This window comes from Mytilus galloprovincialis, chromosome 1, assembly GCF_965363235.1.
Source record: "Mytilus galloprovincialis chromosome 1, xbMytGall1.hap1.1, whole genome shotgun sequence".
NCBI classification, from domain to species: Eukaryota; Metazoa; Mollusca; class Bivalvia; order Mytilida; family Mytilidae; genus Mytilus; species Mytilus galloprovincialis.
The window spans coordinates 105091158-105114960 of NC_134838.1; the positions used below are offsets into that span (position 1 = coordinate 105091158).

The following is a 23803-nucleotide window of genomic DNA, read 5'->3' on the forward strand; positions in this document are numbered from 1 at the left end:
TTCCTCTAAGTTCAGTATTTTTGTGATTTTACTTTTTATCAATATAAGACACACAGCAACAATTTTGTTTTCAAAAAGGAAAAAAAAATGTAAAAAAAAAACAATCTGTGACACCGATTAAGAACATGGTTTTGTTTACAAAGCAAAAAAAAACCCATTGTTTTAGAATTTAAAATGTTTGATTTCTTTTTGTTATATCAGTCCACCATGTCCACTGCAAAACACAGATTCCAAAGACAATCAAAAATATTAAAGAATATGGATATGAATTTATTTAGAAACACATTTCAAGTGAAATAGAGAATCCATCTGATTAAAAATGTAATTTACTAAAACTTATACTCTTCTACAGAGAAATTCAACAAGTTAATTCAAAATTATAAACTAAGAAAGTTGTATGAAAGTCCTTGTATGCAGTATGTTACGAACTGAAAAATTAACAGCTTCATACTTTTGCAGAGAAATTCGAGAACCAAAGAATGTGAAGTTAGTGGTAGATGTTATAAGATACAATCCCCCCTCCATTAAAAAGGCTTTACTGTTTGCTTGTGGTAATGCTTTAGTATGTGAAACAGTGGAAGATGCTAGACATGTGGCTTTTGGTACTCATGAGAGACACAAGGTATATATAGCAAAATGATGAATTAGGAGAGAGAGAAAAAATTACATATAACGGAAAGCTAATTATTGCATATAGGAATATATTTCAACCTAAATATGTACGTGTATATGAGAATGTAAAGAAATTATCCTGTTCATTAATATTCAGAATTTCTTGAGATTTGAAAAAAATATATCATACAAATATTATGCAGTCCCATTTAATGGGCATAAGAATTGCATATTTACATTTTTCTCACACAAATAATATTACTCCCTTTTTCAGGAGCTTTTGAAAAAGCATGAAAATTGTGAAAGGTGCTGAAATCTCACTTATTTGTTTATTTTTATTGATTAATTCTATTTTTAAAGTATTTAAATGGAATATAAAATATGTTTAATTTATAGCTTGTATTTTAATGAATAATATGAAGATGTTTAATTTACATCATTTTCCTTCACAAGATTGTTTATCCAATATCTATTTATCTGATTTCACATGAACTTTAGTAAAGATGTATGATATCCCAATCTATTTTTCAGACTGTTGCTTTAGATGGTACCTTATTCCAGAAATCTGGTGTAATCTCAGGTGGTGCTAGGTAGGTCTTATCATTTGTTATAACTATAGAAATTTATCTTAACTTTTGTGAATGGTTCTACTCTCTTTGATTCGTTTAAGTTGTTTCATTTTTACCAAAAACAAAAAAATTATACAGAAAATGGTAATTGCTTTTATTTATTTTTGTGGTTGGTATCTCATAATACAATATGGAAGTACAACACAAATGCTGCTTATCTCCAAGAGCTGTAATTTGTGGAAGCATGTCATCATGAAAGAACTAGATCATTATACACTTTAGTACAAAAAATAACATAAATATCTACAGACATACTGTACTAAAAGAACAGACATCTGTTACATTTTAGAAGGGCAAAATGATGGACAGTGGTAACACTTAATGTTCAGGCCACTGAGTGGCAGGGATATTAAAACAAAAACTATCACAAAAGGTTATTTGTTGATTGTTCTCAATCAGTTTTAAAAGTAACTATTTATAATGAAAAATATATTATATAATAGTTAAAGATGGACAAAAAATTGATGCTGTTTATCAAACTTCTTTTATTTTTTGTAAACGAACATAAATAGCCAACATTATAATATTTTGTCCCAAGATAATAGCAATGATAAGATTATTGTCCATTGCAGTGATTTGAAGGCGAAAGCAAGAAGATGGGATGAGAAACAGTTAGGGCAGCTAAAAATAAGAAAAGAAAAAATAACTGATGAATTAAAAGAACACTTGAAAATGAAGAGGAAGGAATCAGAACTTAGCACATATAGATCTCAGATTAAAGGCTTAGAAACACGTCTAAAATACTCAATTACTGACAGAGATAACACAGTATGTATGCTTTATCTGTCAATAAAAGTATTTTGTAAATTAGTTTCATAGATCCTTGGTGGTTTTAGTTTGTCCTCACACAATTTGATAGTTACTGGCTACTTAAACTGAAAAAAGAATACGTTCACCAAAACCTTTACCTGTCAACTGTTTCCCCAACAGAAAAATATTATTGCAACAAGAAATTCAATTACAATATAATCTTTATAGTTCATTTAGAAGTGAAACGGTTCAAATCAAACGGTTACCTCAGCACTAATCATATATTCAGTACAATTACTGTTTTACATATTTTTACTATGACTGCTTTACACTGTGAAAAGCATTATTTTCTATAATCTTTAACTTTTAATGTTTTACATAGTTTGCATGTTAAAGTATTTGCTATTTTAAGTTAATATTTGCTTTAGATTATCAAAATTACAATAAGGCAAGACATATGTCAGTGTCAACAGTTTATTTATAATAAAGATTTTTTTTGTTTTCTTCAGATGAACAAGAATGTATCATCAATAGAAAGAGATGTAGGCCAGTATAATGAAATGTTAAAACAGTTTGCTGTAAGTTGACATAAACAAAATGAAAAAGAATCAATATGGTTTATTAATTCAAGGTTAAAAATCACTTCATGAACTTTAGAAAAGGAACATCACCTTGTTGCTGTAATGTATCTTAAAGTTGTAGTGAGGTCTATAACATGTTAAAATAAAAGTCAAATCGTAATGCATATTCAGTGTATCCCTTGCAATGGTGGAAGTTTCTACTCATTATTATAGATTATTTTTAATTTGTTTCTGTTGAAGAAAACTTGAAGGGTAATATAAACAAATTTAATTCTTTAACAGGCTAAAAAATCTAACAAAAACTATCATAGTAAGCCTGACAAACTGTTGACCAGTTTATTGTCGAGTCTGCAACTTTTGTTGCAGAAAGCTCGACATAGGGATAGTGATCCGGCTACCACGGTGGCGGCAAACTTCTTAAAAGCTTTATATTTTACAAGGTGGAAGACCTGGATGCTTCATACTTTGTAAATAGATGCCTCATGTTATGAAGTTTCTGTCAGTCACATGTCCAATGTCCTTGACCTCATTTTCATAGTTCAGTGACTACTTGAAAAAAAAGTTAAGATTTTTTGTATTGTTAAATTCTCTCTCATTATAAGTAATAGGATAACTATATTTGGTATGTGCGTACCTTGCAAGGTCCTTATGCCTGTCAGACAGTTTTTACTTGACCTCGACCTCATTTCATGGATCAGTGAACAAGGTTAAGTTTTAGTGGTCAAGTCCATATCTCAGAAACTATAACTTATAAGCAATAGGTCTAGTATATTCAGTGTATGGAAGGACTGTAAGGTGTACATGTCACACTGACAGGTGTCATCTGACCTTGACCTCATTTTCATGGTTCAGTGGTTACAGTTAAGTTTTTGTGTTTTGGTCTGTTTTTCTTAATACTATATGCAATAGGTCTACTATATTTGGTGTATGGAATGATTATAAGGTGTACATGTCTATCTGACAGGTGTCATTTGACCTTGACCTCATTTTCATAGTTCAGTAGTCAAAGTTAAGTTTTAAAGTTTTGGTCTTTTTTTCTAATACTAGTTGCAATAGGTCAACTATATTTGGTGTATGGAAATATTTTATGATCTATATGTCTGTCAGGCAGGTTTTATTTGACCTTGACCTCATTTTCACGGTTCATTTATAAGTGTAAAGTATTTGTGTTTTGGTCTGTTTTCTTAATTTATAAGCAATAGGTCAACTATATTTGTTGTATGGAAGAATTGTTAGCTGTACATGTTTGCCTGGCATGGTTCATCCAACCTTGGCCTCATTTTCATGTTTCATCCAACCTTGGCCTCATTTTCATGGTTCATTGATCAGTGTTTTAAGTTTTCTTGGTTAATGTTGAGTTTATGTGACAGTTGTAATAAAGCTTTGTATTTAGGACTATCAACAAAATATCAATGATTAGTAAAGAAGGCGAGACATTTCAGTGTGTGCACTCTTGTTACAATATTTATATATATATATATATATATATGTGTATATATTTCAGCCAAGAATGGCAGAACTGGAAAGAAAAATGAAAGAACGAGGGGATGCTATGAAAATTATAAAAGATAAAATGAACAGAGTGGAAGATGAAGTATTTTCTGAATTTTGTTCTCAAATTGGAGTTGAAAACATACGGTGAGTGGTAGTTAAACTACTCTCTGTATAACATGTATTTAAGAAAATGTAAGACTTTCAATCATCAGTTCGTTATGCCCCACCTAGGGCATAATAATCCTTCGTCCATCTGTTTGTCAATCTGTCCTGCTTCAGATTGAAGATTTGGGTAAGGTAGTTTTTGATGAAGTTGATGTCTAAACAACTTAAAACTTAGTACACATGTTCCCTATGGTATAATCTTTCTAATTTTAATGCCAAGTGAGAGTTTTGACCCTAATTTCAATTTTCAAGGTCCACTGAACGTAGAAAATGATAGTGTGAGTGGGCATCCGTGTACTGTGGACACGTTCTTGTTTCTGTTATTGAATACATTTAGTGCATTAAAGATTTTCATACATCAAGGGGGCTCAGAGAATAAACTGTCCTCTATATCTAGTTTTCACAAATCCTCCCATCTAGGGGCTAGTACCAGTTTCTGACGTTTAGAATTATCCATAACAATATGAAACACTTATTCTGATAATTCTGTTTAATTTGATATGAACACTCTATCCTCAACATAAACAGTATCTGCATGCTTGTGGAATTGTATTATTTGAGACCTGCAAAATCAGTTTATTTTTGGTTTGTATGAATATTTTTTTATATATCAGACAATATGAAGAAAGAGAATTACAGATACAGCAAGAAAGGGCAAAGAAAAGACTGGAATTTGAAAACCAGAAGTTCAGACTTCAAAATCAAATAGAATTCGAAAGATCAAGAGATACAATAGGTATTATATTTACATAATTATTCAACTTATTAAAAATATGATGATACCAATAAAAGAAAAACTAGATGCTACTCATTAGAGAATGCTTATGGGTTATTGAAAGCAAGCTCAAAGTGGGAATCTGCTAAAGGCTATTCAAGAAAAAAAATTAGGGGAAGGGGCTAAGAAAAACTTTATACTACACCACCTTAATTTTATTTCCATTTGGAACTCAATTGTATTAGCCTCAAAATCCTGCCCACAGAAAAAAACATATATCATGTGGAGCAAAAAACTTTTAATATATTTTTCCATTAATAGCACTGATACACAATTAAGGCCTTCTTATGACAGATATTAAGGGCGCAGGACATTTGAGCGAAAAAATTAAAACTACTAGGGGACATGTGAGCACCAACATTAGAGCCCATTTAAGCACCGGATTAATCCGCTCACCTGTATTTTCGATAGCCCATTTTAGCGAATATTTACCTGGTTGAATAATGCTCACCTTACTATATATACCATAAACAGTAATTTACATTGGTTTAATGTTTAAGTTGTTTATATATTCATCATGGAAATTCCAGGCTAGAACAGACTTTTAACATTTGATTCAACCTTCAAGACTTTCAGTGCTGTATTTTAATTGAAAAGTTATATATTGTTTTATGTTGTGCTGTCTTGAGTCTATTAGTGCTGTATTTTAATGGACATGTTTTATATTGTTTTATATTGTGCTGTCTTGAGTCTATTAAACATTTTTTAATTTATTATATATTATTTATTTACTATAAAGGGTTAAAAATATTTAGCTAAAATGGGCTTTGACAATTTTAATTTTCGCTAAAATGGGTTAAAATTCTGGCGCTCAAATGGGTTCTACTTTGGCGCTCAAACATGCTATTTCTTCGCTCAAATGTCCTCCGCTGAGATATTACAACATTAATGACAAACATATACAATGTAATTGTAGAAGAGTATCCTTTAATTTTTGTTTATGAAAAATATGTAACTTGAAAAAAGTATATAAGACTTGTAATTGGAGAAAATCATCCAGTTTCAAACTTGTCAAACTATTGTCTGTCCATTATGTAAAAGAAATGAATAATTTAGGAAAATATTTTTATATCTTGCTGAAAAGATCTGTAATTGTCGACTGAATTGTATATTCTCAGCCGTTGGCTGGCCACTGATGCTATTGTGTTGTGTATATTTTTTTTATCCATATATTTAACAAGCTGTATTTTTTACGAATATTACGAATTAAATTATTATTATTGTATATAGCTTTATATTTCCCTTAAAGAATTGCTTATGTACTAGAAATGTTTTAGTGAAGATATTGATTATTATATGAATTTTTCAGTGAATGTGAAAAAATGGGAAAAGGCTGTACAAAATGATGAAAAAGAATTAGATAAAGTAAAAAATGATGAATCACGCCACATGAAGGTTTGTTTTGTTTTATCCATAAAAGTTTACAAAATAAGAATAATATAACACATTGTGTTTTGATTATTAATTTTTATACGACCGCCAAAAAAATTTGCGTCGTATAATGCTATCATGTCGTCTGCGTCGTTATCGTCGTCGTCTGAAGACACATATAGTTTCCGGACAATAACTTTAGTTTAAGTGAATGGATCTTTATAAAATTTACCAGAAGGTTCATTACTACTAAAGAAAGGTTGGGATTGACTTTGGGGGTTATGGTCCCAATAGTTTTGGAATTGAGGGCCAAAGAGTGGGCCCAAAATAAGCATTTTTGTAGTTTTCAAACAATAACTTGTGTTTAAGTGTATGAATCTCTGAAATTATACCACAAGTTTCCATACCATGAAGGGATAGTTAGTATTGGTTTTGGGAGTTATGGTCCCAATAGTTAGGAAAAAGGGGGCCAAAAATAAGCATTTTTGTAGTTTTCAAACAATACCTTGTGTTTACGTGTATGAATCTCTCTGAAATTATACCACAAGTTTCCATATCATGAAGGGATAGTTAGTACTGATTTTAAGGGTTATGGTCCCAATAGTTTAAGAATAAGGGGCCAAAAAGGGGGTCCAAAATAAGCATTTTTGTAGTTTTCTAACAATAACTTGTGTTTAAGTGTATGAATCTCTCTGAAATTATACCACAAGTTTCCATACAATGAAGGGATAGTTAGTACTTACTTTGGGGGGTTATGGCTTAAAATGTTTTGGAATTAGGGGCAAAAAAGGGGGAAACTAGGTTTTTCTGGATAATTAAGACAATTTAAAAGCAGTGTAAGGGAGGTAATTCAAAAACATTTAACATACAATGTTGGGTATGTTCAAATTTACCTCCTTTACACTACTTGTAAATTATGCCTAAAGAAATGTCAGGTGTTGGACTAATTACCAAAAAAATGAGGGGGGTGGGGGGTGGTAGTTATCAAATTTTGTGGGATTTTTTTTCCTTCAAATTTCAAAGAAATCTTAAATTGCACAAATAGATTTGTAAGATCTTGAAATTTGTTTTTGTGTATTAAACCCAGATTATGTCAAAAATGTGATTACAATCCAAATTCAGAGCTGTATCAAGCTAGTAGATTACCTTAGCCGTATTTGGGACAACCTTTTGGAATTTTGGGTCCTGGATGCTCTTCAACTTTGTATTTGTTTGGCTTTTTAACTGTTTTGATCTGAGCGTCACTGATGAGTCTTATGTAGACGAAACGCGCGTCTGGCGTATTTAATTATAATCCTGGTATTTTTGATAACTATTTACACCACTGGGTCAATGCCACTGCTGGTGGACGTTTCGTCTCCGAGGGTATCACCAGCTCAGTAGTTAGCACTTCGGTGTTGACAAGAATATCAATTAAATGGTCATTTTTATAAATTTCCTGTTTACAAAACTTTGAATTTTTCGAAAAAACTAAGGATTTTCTTACCCCCAGGAGTAGATTACCTTAGCCGTATTTGGCACAACTTTTTGGAATTTTGGGTTCTCAATGCTCTTCAACTTTGTATTTGTTTGGCTTTTTAACTGTTTTGATCTGAGCTTCACTGATGAGTCTTATGTAGACAAAACGCACGTCTGGCGTATTAAATTACAATCCTGGTACCTTTGATAACTATTGAATGTTGCCATACTTGCCCCAACTGTTCAGAGTTCGTATAAAGATGGCCTGGCGGAGCACCAGGTTGTATTTAAACAGAAAGTTCATTTGGAAATTCCTGAATTTAATAAAAAAATTAGTAAGATTGTATAAAGTGAACAAAAGCATATTGGAGAAAACTTTCACTTTCACTGTTTGAAAAAAGCAAAATCACAAAAATACTGAACTTAGAGGAAAATCAATTCAGAAAGTCCATAATCACATTCATTGTTACCGGGATGAAATCTACATTGCATATGTTTTGTAACTCTAGTTGATATACCCTCTATTGCTCTCATATATGTAATGAAGCTCTAGTTAAACATTATATTGCTTAATATTGTAGATCATAGAAGAAGAAATGAGTAATCAAGAAAGATTCAAGTCACAGAAACTTACTCTTAAGTCACAAGTTGATGATTTTGAATCAGAAGTAAATGAAATTAAGAAACGACTGTCATCTCAACAGAAAGAGGTATCAGCTGCACAGAAACAGATCTCTTCAGTAGAAACCAAGTTAGAACAGAAGCGAGCAGAAAGACACAGTCTTTTAAAAGCTTGTAAGGTATGTAATCTACAAAATGAACAGAAGCGAGCAGAAAGACACTGTCTTTTGAAAGCTTGTAAGGTATGTAATCTACAAAATGAACAGAAGCGAGCAGAAAGACACTGTCTTTTGAAAGCTTGCAAGGTATGTAATCTACAAAATGAACAGAAGCGAGCAGAAAGACACAGTCTTTTGAAAGCTTGTAAGGTATGTAATCTACAAAATGAACAGAAGCGAGCAGAAAGACACTGTCTTTTGAAAGCTTGTAAGGTATGTAATCTACAAAATGAACAGAAGCGAGCAGAAAGACACTGTCTTTTGAAAGCTTGTAAGGTATGTAATCTACAAAATGAACAGAAGCGAGCAGAAAGACACTGTCTTTTGAAAGCTTGCAAGGTGTGTTATCTACATATGGTGTGTGCTGCAAATAGTTCTTCAATAGGTCATTATTTTTAATCAGATTTTTGTGACAAAAATGTCGGGTATTGATTTGGGGATGTACGGCGGGCGGCAATCAAATGTTGTACGTGCATTAACTCGTGAACCGTTCAACCAAAGCTTTCAAAATTTTAATATGTTGTTACTGACAACTAAATGAAGGTCAAGTTCAATAATGGCGATTTTGACTTTTACCGTTCAGGAGTTATGGTTCTTGAAAGATTGAAAAATGGAGTTTCCAGACGTGTCCGTGCATTTACGCATGAACTGTTCTACCTAAGCTTCCCAAATTTTAATATGTTGTTACTGATGACAAAATGGAGGTCAAGTTCAATAATGGCGATTTTGACTTTTACCGTTCAGGAGTTATGGTTCTTGAAAGATTGAAAAATGGAGTTTCCAGTCGTGTCCATGCATTTACGCATGAACTGTTCTACCTAAGCTTCCCAAATTTTAATATGTTGTTACTGATGACAAAATGGAGGTCAAGTTCAATAATGACGATTTTGACTTTTACCGTTCAGGAGTTATGGTTCATGAAAGATTGAAAAATGGTGTTTCCAGTCGTGTCCGTGCATTTACGCATGAATTGTTACACCAAAGCTTCCCAAATTTTAATATGTTGTTACTGATGACAAAATAGAGGTCAAGTTCAATTATGACGATTTTGACTTTTACCGTTCAGGAGTTATGGTTCTTGATAGATTGAAAAATGGTGTTTCCAGTCGTGTCCGTGCATTTTCTCATGAATCATTCAACCAAAGCTTTTGAAATTTTTATATGTTGTTACTGATGATAAATTAGAGTTCAAGTTCAATAATGACGATTTTGACTTTTACCGTTCAGGAGTTATGGTTCTTGAAAGATTGTGAAATAGCGTTTCCATTCATGTTGTTGCATTTACTCGTGAACCATTCAATCTAAGCTTTTCAAATTTTACTATGTTGATACTGATGACAAAATGGAGGTCAAATTTGATATTGACGATTTTCACTTTCACCATTCATCAGTAATGGTTCTTGTGATATTGCCAGGACACAAATAAATATTAATGAATCCGGTTTGCTGTCGTTGTGACAGCCTCTGGTTATTTAATGAATTTGAAGAAATAATTGCAGGAGATTTTTCTTAACCAGGTCTTTTTCATTTAGAAACATCTTCAAAAAGAAGTTAAGAAATTATAGAATAGTGTTACAGTGTTTTAAAAGTTTCAAATCAGCATGACGAGATGTGCTTAGCATGCCTTCATTTGAACAGGTTATATTTAAGTTGAAGCAACAACAAACAAAAAGTTATGAAGGTTGTACTCAGCAGTAGTTTGTACAGTAGTTAAATTTCTCAAGGTCAATGGTTAATATTTCAGATTGATGATATAAAGTTACCTCTGTCAAAGGGTACAATGGATGATATCAGCCGAGAGGATGAACCATCTAGTGCTGTTGATCCCCCATCAGAAAGTACACCAGCTGACAGTATGAGAAGTCAGGGAGCTAAATCAATATATGCTAAAGAAGCACAGATTACTATTGATTATAGTTCAGTGGATGATGATTTGAAGGATGTAAGTATATTGCAGAGGTTACTTCATATAGATATGACCATGCTTATTTTTAGGATGTAACACTTTTCACGATTTTCATCATTTATCAAATTCCAAGGAAGCACAATTTTCAAATTTTTTTTCTTCTCTTAAACCTTGGTATTAGGAAGTCACAAATTTTAAAAAGGACTGACATAGTAATGTGTAACTCTAAACGAGTAGCCATTTACTAGTGTTATTAACAGGATACAACAACAATTACCTATTTCAATAGGATAATGGGGGAAAAAGTTTCAAAAATTATGTTCTTTGAGAGAAAAAATTTAAACGAAAATTATATGTCTATTAGTCTTTACTAAATCTTGAATATGCTTTTGCAAATGATCTTATAGTTATTGTTATTTAATATGAAATATTACAGTTGGATAGTGCTGAAGAAATTAAGAAGACAATGACACAGTTAACAAAGAATGTGACAGACATGACTTCCACTTTACAGAGAATTAATGCTCCAAACATGAAAGCCATGGAAAAGTAGGTTACATTTTTACTATGAAAAGGAAAAGGCCCACTTTTGATTCCAAATTTAGAAATTTTTGCAAACAGAAATAATTCCTAGGTAGATTGGATTTTGGTTCTTGCCTATATGAAGCAACTGGTACACGTTGACTATTGGATCTGACAAAAGTTTATCACACAATTATACTAAATAATGATGAAGTAAAAAACTCAAACATATCTATTCTGTATCTTCAATCTTTCAGTTATGAAAGTTTAATACTTTCAAAAAAAAATAGATTTAACTATTTTTCGAGTTATAGTGCTCGTTAAAAGTTTAAGATAAGTTATTTAATTTTGCTAATCATTTCAATTTTGATAACAGTTATAAGTGTTTAAATCTCTGCAATACACTTCCAAACAATCTTATCAGACAGAAGTTTTCTTATTAATCAACTGGTCCATAGAAAAATTATATTGCCAAGTTATTTTCTGCAACCGATGTAAAGTTTCCTGTAACGAATAAGGTAAGTAAGCAGGTAATACTTACTAGATTATGATTAGATGGTTTAAGCATGTTGATTTTGTATACCTGCATTATGGAATTAATTGTCTGGGGAATTTTTACTATGACTCATAGTTAAGTATATATGTGTTGTTTTCTACTCATAGTTAAGTATATATATTTGTTGTTTTAAGATTGGATGGTGTAAGAGAAAGATTTCAAGAGACTTCTGATGAATTTGAAAATGCCAGGAAAAGAGCCAAGAAAGCAAAGCAAGCATTTGAGAAAGTACGGAAAGAGAGATATGACAGATTTATGGCATGTTTTGAACATGTAGCCACAAGAATAGATGAAATTTACAAGGTAAGATGCTGTAACATACTTAATAGTTTATTAAAATTATATTTATTATCGACATGACCTATCGAGTTTTCATTATTTAAAGACAAGGTACAATGTCATTTTTAGCTCACCTGGCCCGAAGGGCCAAGTGAGCTTTTCCCATCACTTGGCGTCCGGCGTCGTCGTTAACTTTTACAAAAATCTTCTCCTCTGAAACTACTGGGCCAAATTAAACCAAACTTGGCCACAATCATCATTGGGGTATCTAGTTTAAAAAATGTGTGGCGTGACCTGGCCAACCAACCAAGATGGCCGCCATGGCTAAAAATAGAACATAGGGGTAAAATGCAGTTTTTGGCTTATAACTCAAAAACCAAAGCATTTAGAGCAAATCTGATATGGGATAAAATTTGTTATCAGGTCAAGATCTATCTGCCCTCAAATTTTCAAATGAATCCGACAACCCGTTATTGGGTTGCTGCCCCTGAACTGGTAATTTTAAGGAATTTTTGCTGTTTTTGGCTATTATCTTGAATATTATTATAGATAAAGATAAACTGTAAACAGCAATAATGTTCAGCAAAGTAAGATTTACAAATAAGTCAACACGACCAAAATGGTCAGTTGACCCCTTTAGGAGTTATTGACCTTTATAGTCAATTTTTAACCATTTTTCGTAAATCTTAGTAATCTTTTACAAAAATCTTCTCCTCTGAAACTACTGGGCCAAATTAATCCAAACTTGGCCTTAATCATCTTTGGGATATCTAGTTTAAAAAATGTGTGGCGTGACCCGGCCAACCAACCAAGATGGCCGCCATGGCTAAAAATAGAACATAGGGGTAAAATGCAGTTTTTGGCTTATAACTCAAAAACCAAAGCATTTAGAGCAAATCTGACATGCGGTAAAAGTGTTTATCAGGTCAAAATCTATCTGTCCTGAAATTTTCAGATGAATCAGACAACCTGTTGTTGGGTTGCTGCCCCTGAATTGGTAATTTTAAGGAAATTTTGCTGTTTTTATACGACCGCAAATTTTGAAAAAATTTTCGTCGTATATTGCTATCACGTTGGCGTCGTCGTCGTCGTCCGGCGTCCGAATACTTTTAGTTTTCGCACTCTAACTTTAGAAAAGTGAATGGAAATCTATGAAATTTTAACACAAGGTTTATGACCACAAAAGGAAGGTTGGTATTGATTTTGGGAGTTTTGGTCCCAACATTTTAGGAATTAGGGGCCAAAAAGGGCCCAAATAAGCATTTTCTTGGTTTTCGCAGTATAACTTTAGTTAAAGTTAATAGAAATATATGAAATTTTGACACAAGGTTTATGACCACAAAAGAACGGTTGAGATTGATTTTGGGAGTTTTGGTCTCAACAGTTTAGGAATTAGGGGCCAAAAAAGGGCCCAAATAAGCATTATTCTTGGTTTTCGCACAATAACATTAGTTTAAGTAAATAGAAATCAATGAAATTTAAACACAATGTTAATGACTACAAAAGGAAGGTTGGTATTGATTTTGGGAGTTTAGGTCCCAACAGTTCAGGAATTAGGGGCCAAAAAGGGACCCAAATAAGCATTTTTCTTGGTTTCCGCACCATAACGTTAGTTTAAGTAAATAGAAATCTATGAAATTTAAACACAAGGTTTATGACCATAAAAGAAAGGTTGGGTTTGATTTTGGGAGTTTTGGTCCCAACATAATAAGGGGCCCAAAGGGTCCAAAATTAAACTTTTGTTTGATTTCATCAAAATTGAATAATTGGGGTTCTTTGATATGCTGAATCTAACTGTCATGACTGTGTATGTAGATTCTTAACTTTTGGTCCCGTTTTCAAATTGGTCTACATTAAGGTCCAAAGGGTCCAAAATTAAACTTAGTTTGATTTTGACAAAAAATAAATCAGTTAGGTTCTTTGATATGCTGAATCTAAAAATGTACTTAGATTCTTGATTATTGGCCCAGTTTTCAAGTTGGTCCAAATCGGGGTCCAAAATTAAACTTTGTTTGATTTCATCAAAAATTGAATAAATGGGGTTCTTTGATATACCAAATCTAACTGTGTATGTAGATTCTTCATTTTTGGTCCTGTTTTCAAATTGGTCTACACTAAAGTCCAAAGGGTCCAAAATTAAACTTAGTCTGATTTTAACAAAAATTGAAATCTTGAAGTTCTTTGATATGCTAAATCCAAAAATGTACTTAGATTTTTTATTATGGGCCCAGTTTTCAAGTTGGTCCAAATCAGGATCTAAAATTATTATATTAAGTATTGTGCAATAGCAAGTCTTTTCAATTGCACAGTATTGCGCAATGGCAAGAAATATCTAATTGCACAATATTGTGAAATATCAAATTTTTTTTTAATTAGAGTTATCTTTCTTTGTCCAGAATAGTAAGCAAGAAATATCTAATTGCAAAATATTGTGCAATAGCAAGATTTTTTTTTAATTGGAGTTATCTTTCTTTGTCCAGAATCAACTTAAATCTTTGTTATATACAATATACAATGTATATTCACTTTTTACTACCAACTGATAAATTAAAATAATCTTTACCATTCAGTGATAACAAGCAGTTTTTTTACATCTTAATATTTTATGATGTATTTAAATGAGTAGTTATTGTTGCAAACTCCATTAGAAATTTGAATTGAGATCAGTTTTGGAATAAGGGAAAGGGGGATGTGATTAAAAAAATTGGGTTCAATTTTTCTCATTTGAAATTTCATAAATAAAAAAGAAAATTTCTTCAAACATTTTTTTGAGAGGATTAATATTCAACAGCATAGTGAATTGCTCTAAGAGAAACAAAAATTTTAAGTTCATTAGAACACATTCATTCTGTGTCAGAAACCTATGCTGTGTCAACTATTTAATCACAATCCAAATTTAGAGCTGAATCCAGCTTGAATGTTTTGTCCATACTTGCCCTAACCGTTCAGGGTTCAACCTCTGCGGTCGTATAAAGCTACACCCTGCGGAGCATCTGGTTGGTTATTATCTTGAATATTATTATAGATAGAGATAAACTGTAAACAGCAATAATGCTCAGCAAAGTAAGATTTACAAATAAGTCAGCATGACCAAAATGGTCAGTTGACCCCTGAAGGAGTTATTGCCCTTTATAGTCAATTTTTAACCATTTTTTCTTAAATCTTAGTTATCTTTTACAAAAATCTTCTTCTCTGAAACTACTGGGCCAAATTAAACTAAACTTGGCCACAATCATCATAGGGGTAACTTGTTTAAAAAATGTGTGGCATGACCCGGCCAACCAACCAAGATGGCCGCCATGGCTAAAAATAGAACATAGGGGTAAAATGCAGTTTTTGGCTTATAACTCAAAAACCAAAGCATTTAGAGCAAATCTGACATGGGTAAAATTGTTTATCAGGTCAAGATCTATCTACCCTCAAATTTTCAGATGAATGCGACAACCCGTTGTTGGGTTGCTGCCCCTAAATTGGTAATTTTAAGGAAATTTTACTGTTTTTGGTTATTATCTTGAATATTATTATAGATAGAGATAAACTGTAAACAGGAATAATGTTCAGCAAAGTAAGATTTACAAATAAGTGAACTTGACCGAAATGGTCAGTTGACCCCTTTAGGAGTTATTGCCCTTTATAGTCAATTTTTAACCATTTTTCGTAAATCTTAGTAATCTTTTACAAAATCTTCTTCTCTGAAACTACTGGGCCAAATTAATCCAAACTTGGCCACAATCATCTTTGGGGTATCTAGTTTAAAAAATGTGTCCGGTCACCCGGCCATCCAACCAAGATGGCTGCCATGGCTAAAAATTGTTTATCAGGTCAAAATCTATCTGCCCTGAAATTTTCGGATGAATCGGACAACCCGTTGTTGGGTTGCTGTCCCTAAATTGGTAATTTTAAGGAAATTTTACTGTTTGGGTTATTATCTTGAATATTATTATAGATAGAGATAAACTTTAAACAGCAATAATGTACAGCAAAGTAAGATTTACAAATAAGTCAACATGACTGAAATGGTCAATTGACCCCCTAAAGAGTTATTGTCCTTTATAGTCAATTTTTAACAATTTTCATAAAATTTGTAAATTTTTACAAACATTTTTTACTGAAACTACTGGGCCAAGTTCATTATAGATAGAGATAATTGTAAGCAGCAAGAATGTTCAGTAAAGTAAGATGTACAAACACATTATCATCACCAAAACACAATTTTGTCATGAATCCATCTTCTTCCTTTGTTTAATATTCACATAGACCAAGGTGAGCGACACAGGCTCTTTAGAGCCTCTAGTTATAAACCCTTGATGTATCATCTGAGTGTAATTTGTTTAAATATGATATATCTTAAATAAATTTCATTTTGTATTATGCTGATTTGGTCCAAATTGTTCTCCATAACATGTTATGCTTTCCTCAAGGAAGTTGAGGGACTGTTAGAGTATATAGCAATACACAACAAAATTTAATGTCCAAGTTTTGCTCTCAAATACTAAATGACCCCATAAGCATTTATACTCTGTGTAAAGGATCTTTAAGATTATAGCAGTTTTCCACACAAAAACTGATCAATATCTAATTTTTGATTTATATAACCATCTGCAGTCTTTGGAGGTCATCTGAATAGTTAGTTAGATGATGTATAGACAAAAATGTTGATACATATTATCAAGTCCATTCATTGTTAATTGTTTACATTAGACTTTTTGTAATTTTGATATATACATTTATTATGTTTTAAGTCAAATATGAGTATTTGAATCCTATCAGTGAACATGAATTTGACAGCTAACACCTTTTTAAGAAACAGATTGTAATTAGGGAATATTAGTATTCTGTTATATGTTTTAGGCTTTATCAAGAAACCAGGGAGCTCAGGCTTTCCTAGGTCCAGAAAACCCAGAGGAACCCTACTTAGATGGAGTTAACTATAATTGTGTGGCACCAGGAAAGAGATTTCGACCTATGGATAATTTGTCTGGAGGAGAGAAAACAGTGGCAGCTTTAGCTTTGTTATTTTCAATTCACAGGTAAAATATAAAAATTTCAATTGATTTAAAGCACACAGACAAAATATTATCTACATAGCTTTTGATTATTTTAACCCACTTTAAACAAGAACTATCTTTAAAAAAGATATCCGACGTATTTAAATTTGAGTATATGTTTAAAACTATCATTTCGATAACCTTCAGAAGCACAAAGATACCATTTAAATAACGTTTTCTCTGTTTGCATGTGTTCAGTATTTTTGGTCCTTGTATCTTTCTGTTTACATTCACCAAAACCCCGCGGAAATCTCACATGCGTAGGTGAGTTCTAAAAGTCATGTACATTCGTACAACAAAGTTTACATTAAAAATTATATAATTGTCCCTAATAAACAGCTGTCACGGATGCAAAGAGCTTATTGGAGAAACAATTATTTTAATAAAAATATAAATCTTTGTAAGATCTAGTTCAAATATTTATAGTTTTTCACTTGCTTTCCATCACGATATAATTAACGAGACGTTTTTTTCAAACACAACCAAATCACCCACCATGACAGCATTTTGTCCAATCACAGAAAGGATTTTCTAGCATGTGTATTCTGTTGCCATAGTTAAGCGTCCTTATATTCAAAGGGCACAAACCGAAACTATAGCGACTACGTCGGAAAAAGTGGGGGTATTATCTCTTGTCAGTCTGTCAGCCTGAACGTCCCAAGAATATTTTTCATCGCATCTTTCTCAGGAACTACATTACCAGAATTTCTGAAATTTGGTTTCAGGGTTTATACATGTATGAGTCGGCTATACCGTATGATGCATTTCAGATTCATCATTCAACAAATTCCTGTTTACCTTATACTTTTAATGGGCTGGGTATCATTTGTGAAATCAATAAATTAGCAATAATATGAGATTCCTTAATGTGATATTTGAAACACACCTTATCGCTATTTGTCCGCCATTACTGTACATCATACAGGTTCCTGTAAAATTTTAACTTCATAAAACAAATATTTGACGCCACAATGGAAAAGTGATTGTTGTATGACGTCAATAGTTCAAGCGGGGAAGATTCTTGGGTCAGCCGGGAATAGCAATAGCGTATATGACCAGACCAAAAAAATCAATTCCTTGACTGATCAAGTATCACTTAATTCTTCTTCGATATTATTGTTGGTGTTAATGCAAATGTATAATTGTATCTAAGAAATAAATGTTAAATAAAAGCAGTTTATGACATTTATAGGTAATTTTGTATTACACAATCTGTTTCAGCTTCCAACCGGCTCCATTCTTTGTATTAGATGAGATAGATGCTGCTTTAGATAACACAAATATTGGCAAAGTAAGCTCTATTACTATCTTATTGTTTATTGTTTATTCTGATTGTGTGTTATAACAAAAATGTCCAATCATTGATAGTAATATAATCTACATGTCTGCTTTCCTAGTAGTTTTGATTTTCCAGTGTAATATTAATGCAAGACTTTATGATATAAAAGAGATATTAATGTTTTTATATAGAGATGTGTAAATACGTTACATAAAATAATCTAACATTTTTTTTTCAATAATCAGAAAATAACTAAAAAAACCGGCTATAATTTCTGAATTTTTGATAACTTAAAAAGTTGTTTCCCAACATGACAGATGTTAACTATGTATTGAAGGCTATATTGCAATCACCTTGTTTGTTTGTCCAACAAATATTAGGTCACACTTTTCCCATAAGCTACTCATGTTTCGTCATCAGCTTGAAGGTGATGATTGTAACATGTATTATCATTTCAGATTTGTCACACATTTGCTGTTAGCCAATCCTCTGATTTACAATAGGAGATATGCTTAGCACACCAACATTTATATTCATTTTGACATTATTATCAGTTGCTAATATTAATAATATTAATGATATTAATTTTTTTTTTTATCAGGTTGCAGCTTACATCACAGAGCAATCAAGAGCTTCCTTCCAGTGTATAGTCATTTCTCTGAAGGAAGAATTCTTTAACAGAGCAGATTCACTTATAGGAATTTATCCTGAGGTAAGTCATTCATTTTTCAGAAGAGTTAAAAAGATATACTAGAAGCATAGGCATTTGTTCTTATCTATAAATCAGGGTTTTCTGTAATACAACCATGCTGCACAGTGTTCTCCCCAGGCTGTTTTAGCGCTGCGCTTTTCAGCGCTATCACAATTTCCCGCTGTTCTATTGCACTGACCGCAGCGCTATCCAACGCAAGTGTGTCGCTATATTTTTTTCGTAATTTTTTCAAATTCTCGCTTATTTTTCACATGGATCACGTGATAGACTGGTTTACTATTTCTAAGTGAATTATACCCGTTGTATTAAGTAACTACGCGGGACCAGTCTAATAAATTTTACAAAATGGCATCTTTGAAAGATCAAAATAAACAAAGATTTCAACATTGACATCTATTGTTTTAATTTAAAGAATATATAGAGGCATATATCATGATGTATGCATGAAATGAGATGAAATAAATTGACTGCATTTCCCAACGACACTCAAACTTGTTTTACGATCTTTGAACAAACCATGATTTTAAAAACGATCAAACACAGGGGTTTGTTACAATTTGCCATGCTTACTATCCATACGAACCCCGAAAATGAGCAAGTCTTTGAAGTATTAATTATCACCTATTCGAACTAATAATTGTTTAGTCACCATTCTACAGTAATGAATTTTACCATTTGAAAACAATTGAGAGGATATGATTAGAAAAACAAACCCTAAGCTGATACGACTTGAGAAATTCACTTTCTCAAGGTCCAGCTTGGATGAAGCCATTTGAATATTATAAAACGTTAAGGTCAGAAAAATGAGAAATCATTATGTTAAAAAACGTCAATTCCTGTCAACAGGTCAAACATCGTAAGGTTAACAGTACTATTCGTCAGTTCACTGCTACAGTGGGTTACAAAACCAAACACAAGAGGCTGACAATGACTTTATTGTTGGTCCTACATGTTCTGCAACATCACCTGTTAGTTCTAAGAAATCTTCACATAGGCAGTCTGGTATAGACCCATCATGGAAAAAGACTTCTCCTTGGGTTTTATGTACAGATAATATGAGGATCATATGAATTTACAATGGAGAAAAAAGACTCTTCTTCTATATCCAGACAATAACATTAACAAACAAAGGGGTAACTTCCATGAGCATGATGAGGACATCATTACAAAAGAAAACATCAATAGCATAATATAAGAAAAACACATAACAAATCAATTACAAAGAAACCGTGCGCCGCGACAAAGTTACTGAGAATTGTCGAAAATTACGCGCTTACCACAGCGCTATCCAAAAATCCTGGGGAGAACACTACATACATTTTGACAAAACGGATAATTGAAAAAGATCAAGTAGATTTCAGTGGTAATTCACCTTATCATTATTTATCTGTTATTACTTGACATCACACAGGTTCCCATAAAAATTTGACATCATAATACAAAATATTTGACGCCACATTGGAAAAGTGATTGTTGTATGACATCAAAAGTTCAAGTGGGACAGATTCTTGGGTCAGCCGGGAATAGCAATAATAGTGTATTATTCCAAGGACTCTTTTGCTAGGGAACTTATATTCAGAATGCCTTGATTTTTAATTTATATACATGAAGGATACTTTTGTGTGCAATGGACAGGAAATAGGTTACCATTTGAGATAGTTTTTCAGGGTTCAACACTATATTGAGTATACATGTATAATGATAGTTTTTGGGAGAGGGGAATGGAATAGAAAACAGACTCTATTGAGAAAATAATTAATAGATCTGAAAATATTTATATTTATACTACTAACAAAATATTGTAATTGTAATGATGTTGTTTGGGTTTTGTTATTGCTGGGGTCATTTCCATTTAAGAGGAATAATAAAAAGGGCAATGTTTTAGACAGAAGAATTCATTTTTATTTTTTTAAAGATTTTCATGTTAAAAAAAATGTTTGTATTGTTCAAATTTAAGCTATATGCCAAAATTAACAGAAATGTTTCAAAACCATTTTAATTACCATTACAGTTCAAAGTATGACCTTCAACAAGTAGCCATAATTTATGCAATAATATATATTTATGAAATAAAGAACGCCTAGAATATGTATTCAGATATTGTTACACTTTGTTTTGTCTTTGATACTAAGTCTGGAATCTTGCACAAAATAAATAATGAATATAACTTTTGTTTTCAGCCTGGAGATTGTATCATAAGTAATGTGTTAACCTTAGATCTGACTACTTATCCTGAGAGACAAGAAGATACAGACAGTCCTAACAAACCACAACGGTGAAATCACATTAACTCTATAAAGTTCTAAGAACATACAGTGAAATCACATTAACCGAACTTCATCATAAAGTTGTAAGAACATGCATTGAAATTTTTTTTCGTTAAGAAAATATGAAAGAAGCAAGTTTTTGTTTTATTAAAGCTGTATATTTATAATTTAAATTGGAATTATATATTTTCTTGTATTGTAAAGCGCACTGTGCTTGTTTTCTTTTAACCTTGTAAATGAATTTCTCTGTAAATTTCTAAGGTTTAATCTTAAATGCAAAGGCGAGAACTGATAATTCCATAAAACTACTGCAATATTCATTGTAAATAATGTATGCCAACACCATAATGATCACAACTTTGTAAATAGTCCATAGATATATGTAATCATTGTATTAAAGTGTTAACAGTGTAGATTATGTTTTCATATGAAGGTCAACATGACTGAATCAAGAATCACATTCATTAGTTTTTGTTGTTACTACATTCTTGTCAATTAAAAAAAAGAAAATTCTAAATTATTGTTTTGTGTTATAACTTTGTTGAAAGGTAGAAGACTCTCCAGTGTCTGTTTCTTTTATTAGATGAATAGTCTATTTTACACCTGTCGCAAGTCAGGAGCATCTCGCCTTTAGTATCATGTACATTTTTTCAATTCTTGTTCATTTATTTGTTTCGCTGTTTATTGTGACGTCCATTTTCACTTAACTAGTACATATTTTTGTTAAGGGGCCAGCTGAGCCTGCCTCCAGGTGTGAGATTTTCTCACTGTATAAGACTCGTGGGTGACCTTGGGCTGTTTTCTTTGGTCTGGTTGTTGTTTCTGACACATTCCCCATTTCCATTCTCAGTTTTATTATCTTAAAGATTATGTTCATCATTTTATCACATTTTTCTTCCAACCACATCCTTTAAACAAGTAACCTTCAATAATGAGCCTTCCATGCTGTTGTGATATAATTAAATCCATTTAGATAGAAGAAATATGTGATTGACTGTTAACCATTTAATGTTATTGGTCTTAGACATGTGGTTTCTTGTGGTGTCATCAACAATGTTTTATTTTGTGATTAGGTTAGTGTTAGTGGATTCATTAGTGGTAAGCTTATAATATTTGGTATGTAGTTGTATAACCATTGGCATAACTCATTGCCCTGGAGATTTTTAGGCTAGTAATGATAAATTTAGTGTCATTTTATGTGTAGTTGTATAAGAATTTGCATGTCTCATTTACATATGCCTTGTAAGCACATTCCTACAGTCAGTCAGAAATATGGGGCAATATGTGTAATTGTTTCTCCATAGGCGGTAATGATAATGTTTTATTCTGTAGCTCAGTCCCTATCTTAAACTTGGATATGTATGATGACTCGTTTACAAGCTGAGACATTTTCACATATGTGGTTAAATTTTCAGGGTACGAAGTTTGTCATTTTTCCATAAATTAGCATACCCGAAAAATCTTTTGTGATGTGACTCTTCATGGTAATAATCCCATTTTTCACACAATAAGTTCTTTGAAAATTTAATACTTTGAATACATTTAATAACTCTATTGTCTTTATACATTTATTCTATGGTCCTATACTTTCTGAATCAACACAAATGGTCAAGTTAAGTCACTTGTAAAAAATAGAAGACATGTCCAATATTATTACAGAACTTTTTGTTTACACACAACTTTCGTGTTCCTGAATTGGAGGCGCAATAGGGATATTGACCCATATATTGATGTAAATTTTACAAAGTTTTAGAAAACCAACTAAGAATGTAATTATAAGAATATTATTCTAGTTCTTGAATGATTTAATATTTTTGCTCTCGAATTTTATGTTGAGGTACTGTGTATTTTATGTCTACATCTGCAAGGTTGGAAATTTTAATGATATTGAACCTTTGACTTGCATGCTTGAGTTTGTGAGTAATGGTAAGTCAATGATACAAAGTATGCAGTTATATAAGAATTGAAATCTCACATTTCCACCCCCTTAATCATATTTAATTAACTGAATTTAGGCTATAGTTGTTTGCACTATGCATATAGTAATCTGCTTTTCTGTTTGTGATTTAGTCCATGCACGTGTCTGAACCTATTTTAACTTGGTCACCGATGTATATTGGTACAAAATTGTTTCCACTCTCTTACTATCAAACCCATTGGGGTTTGGTAATTAAACCTGGCAGAATTTATTCCAAGAGGTGCTGTATACGAGAGAAAAATATAATGCATTGAAAAGTGATGAAAGAATGTCAAGGGGACATTTAAAAGTTTTAGATTGAAGAAAAACTGATAATGTGATGGTAAAAATACAAAGAATAAGTCAACAATATACTAGAAGAATAAGACAACAATATACTAGAAGAAAAATACAGACTAAGCAACAAGACCCAATCATGAACTCTGGTGTTTCGGACGAATTAAAAATGTGTTGTGATCAGGTTAAATTCTATAATTCTTTACATTGTAACAATAGTTTATGATTACTGCAAAGTGATAGTCTGACCTTTAGATTTCTAAAAATAAAAATTAGATGTTAAGTATGGTATATTGTTGGCTATTG

At 32.0% G+C, this 23803-nt stretch overlaps 1 protein-coding gene across 1 annotated transcript in view; it reads left to right on the forward strand.

Annotated features, from left to right (window-relative positions):
- The window catches only part of LOC143048552 (structural maintenance of chromosomes protein 1A-like), a 40233-nt gene extending 18473 nt beyond the window's left edge, over positions 1-21760 (forward strand). The window contains exons 13-27 of the mRNA XM_076222298.1: positions 460-622; positions 1144-1202; positions 1814-2009; positions 2501-2569; positions 4077-4210; positions 4846-4967; positions 6316-6401; positions 8417-8635; positions 10419-10616; positions 11017-11129; positions 11793-11961; positions 16789-16967; positions 18207-18276; positions 18866-18976; positions 21157-21760. Of these exons, the coding sequence (XP_076078413.1) occupies positions 460-622; positions 1144-1202; positions 1814-2009; positions 2501-2569; positions 4077-4210; positions 4846-4967; positions 6316-6401; positions 8417-8635; positions 10419-10616; positions 11017-11129; positions 11793-11961; positions 16789-16967; positions 18207-18276; positions 18866-18976; positions 21157-21255 (1987 nt within the window). The 3' untranslated portion in view covers positions 21256-21760. The remainder of the gene's footprint in view (positions 1-459; positions 623-1143; positions 1203-1813; positions 2010-2500; positions 2570-4076; positions 4211-4845; positions 4968-6315; positions 6402-8416; positions 8636-10418; positions 10617-11016; positions 11130-11792; positions 11962-16788; positions 16968-18206; positions 18277-18865; positions 18977-21156) is intronic.
- The last annotated feature ends 2043 nt before the right edge of the window (positions 21761-23803 follow it).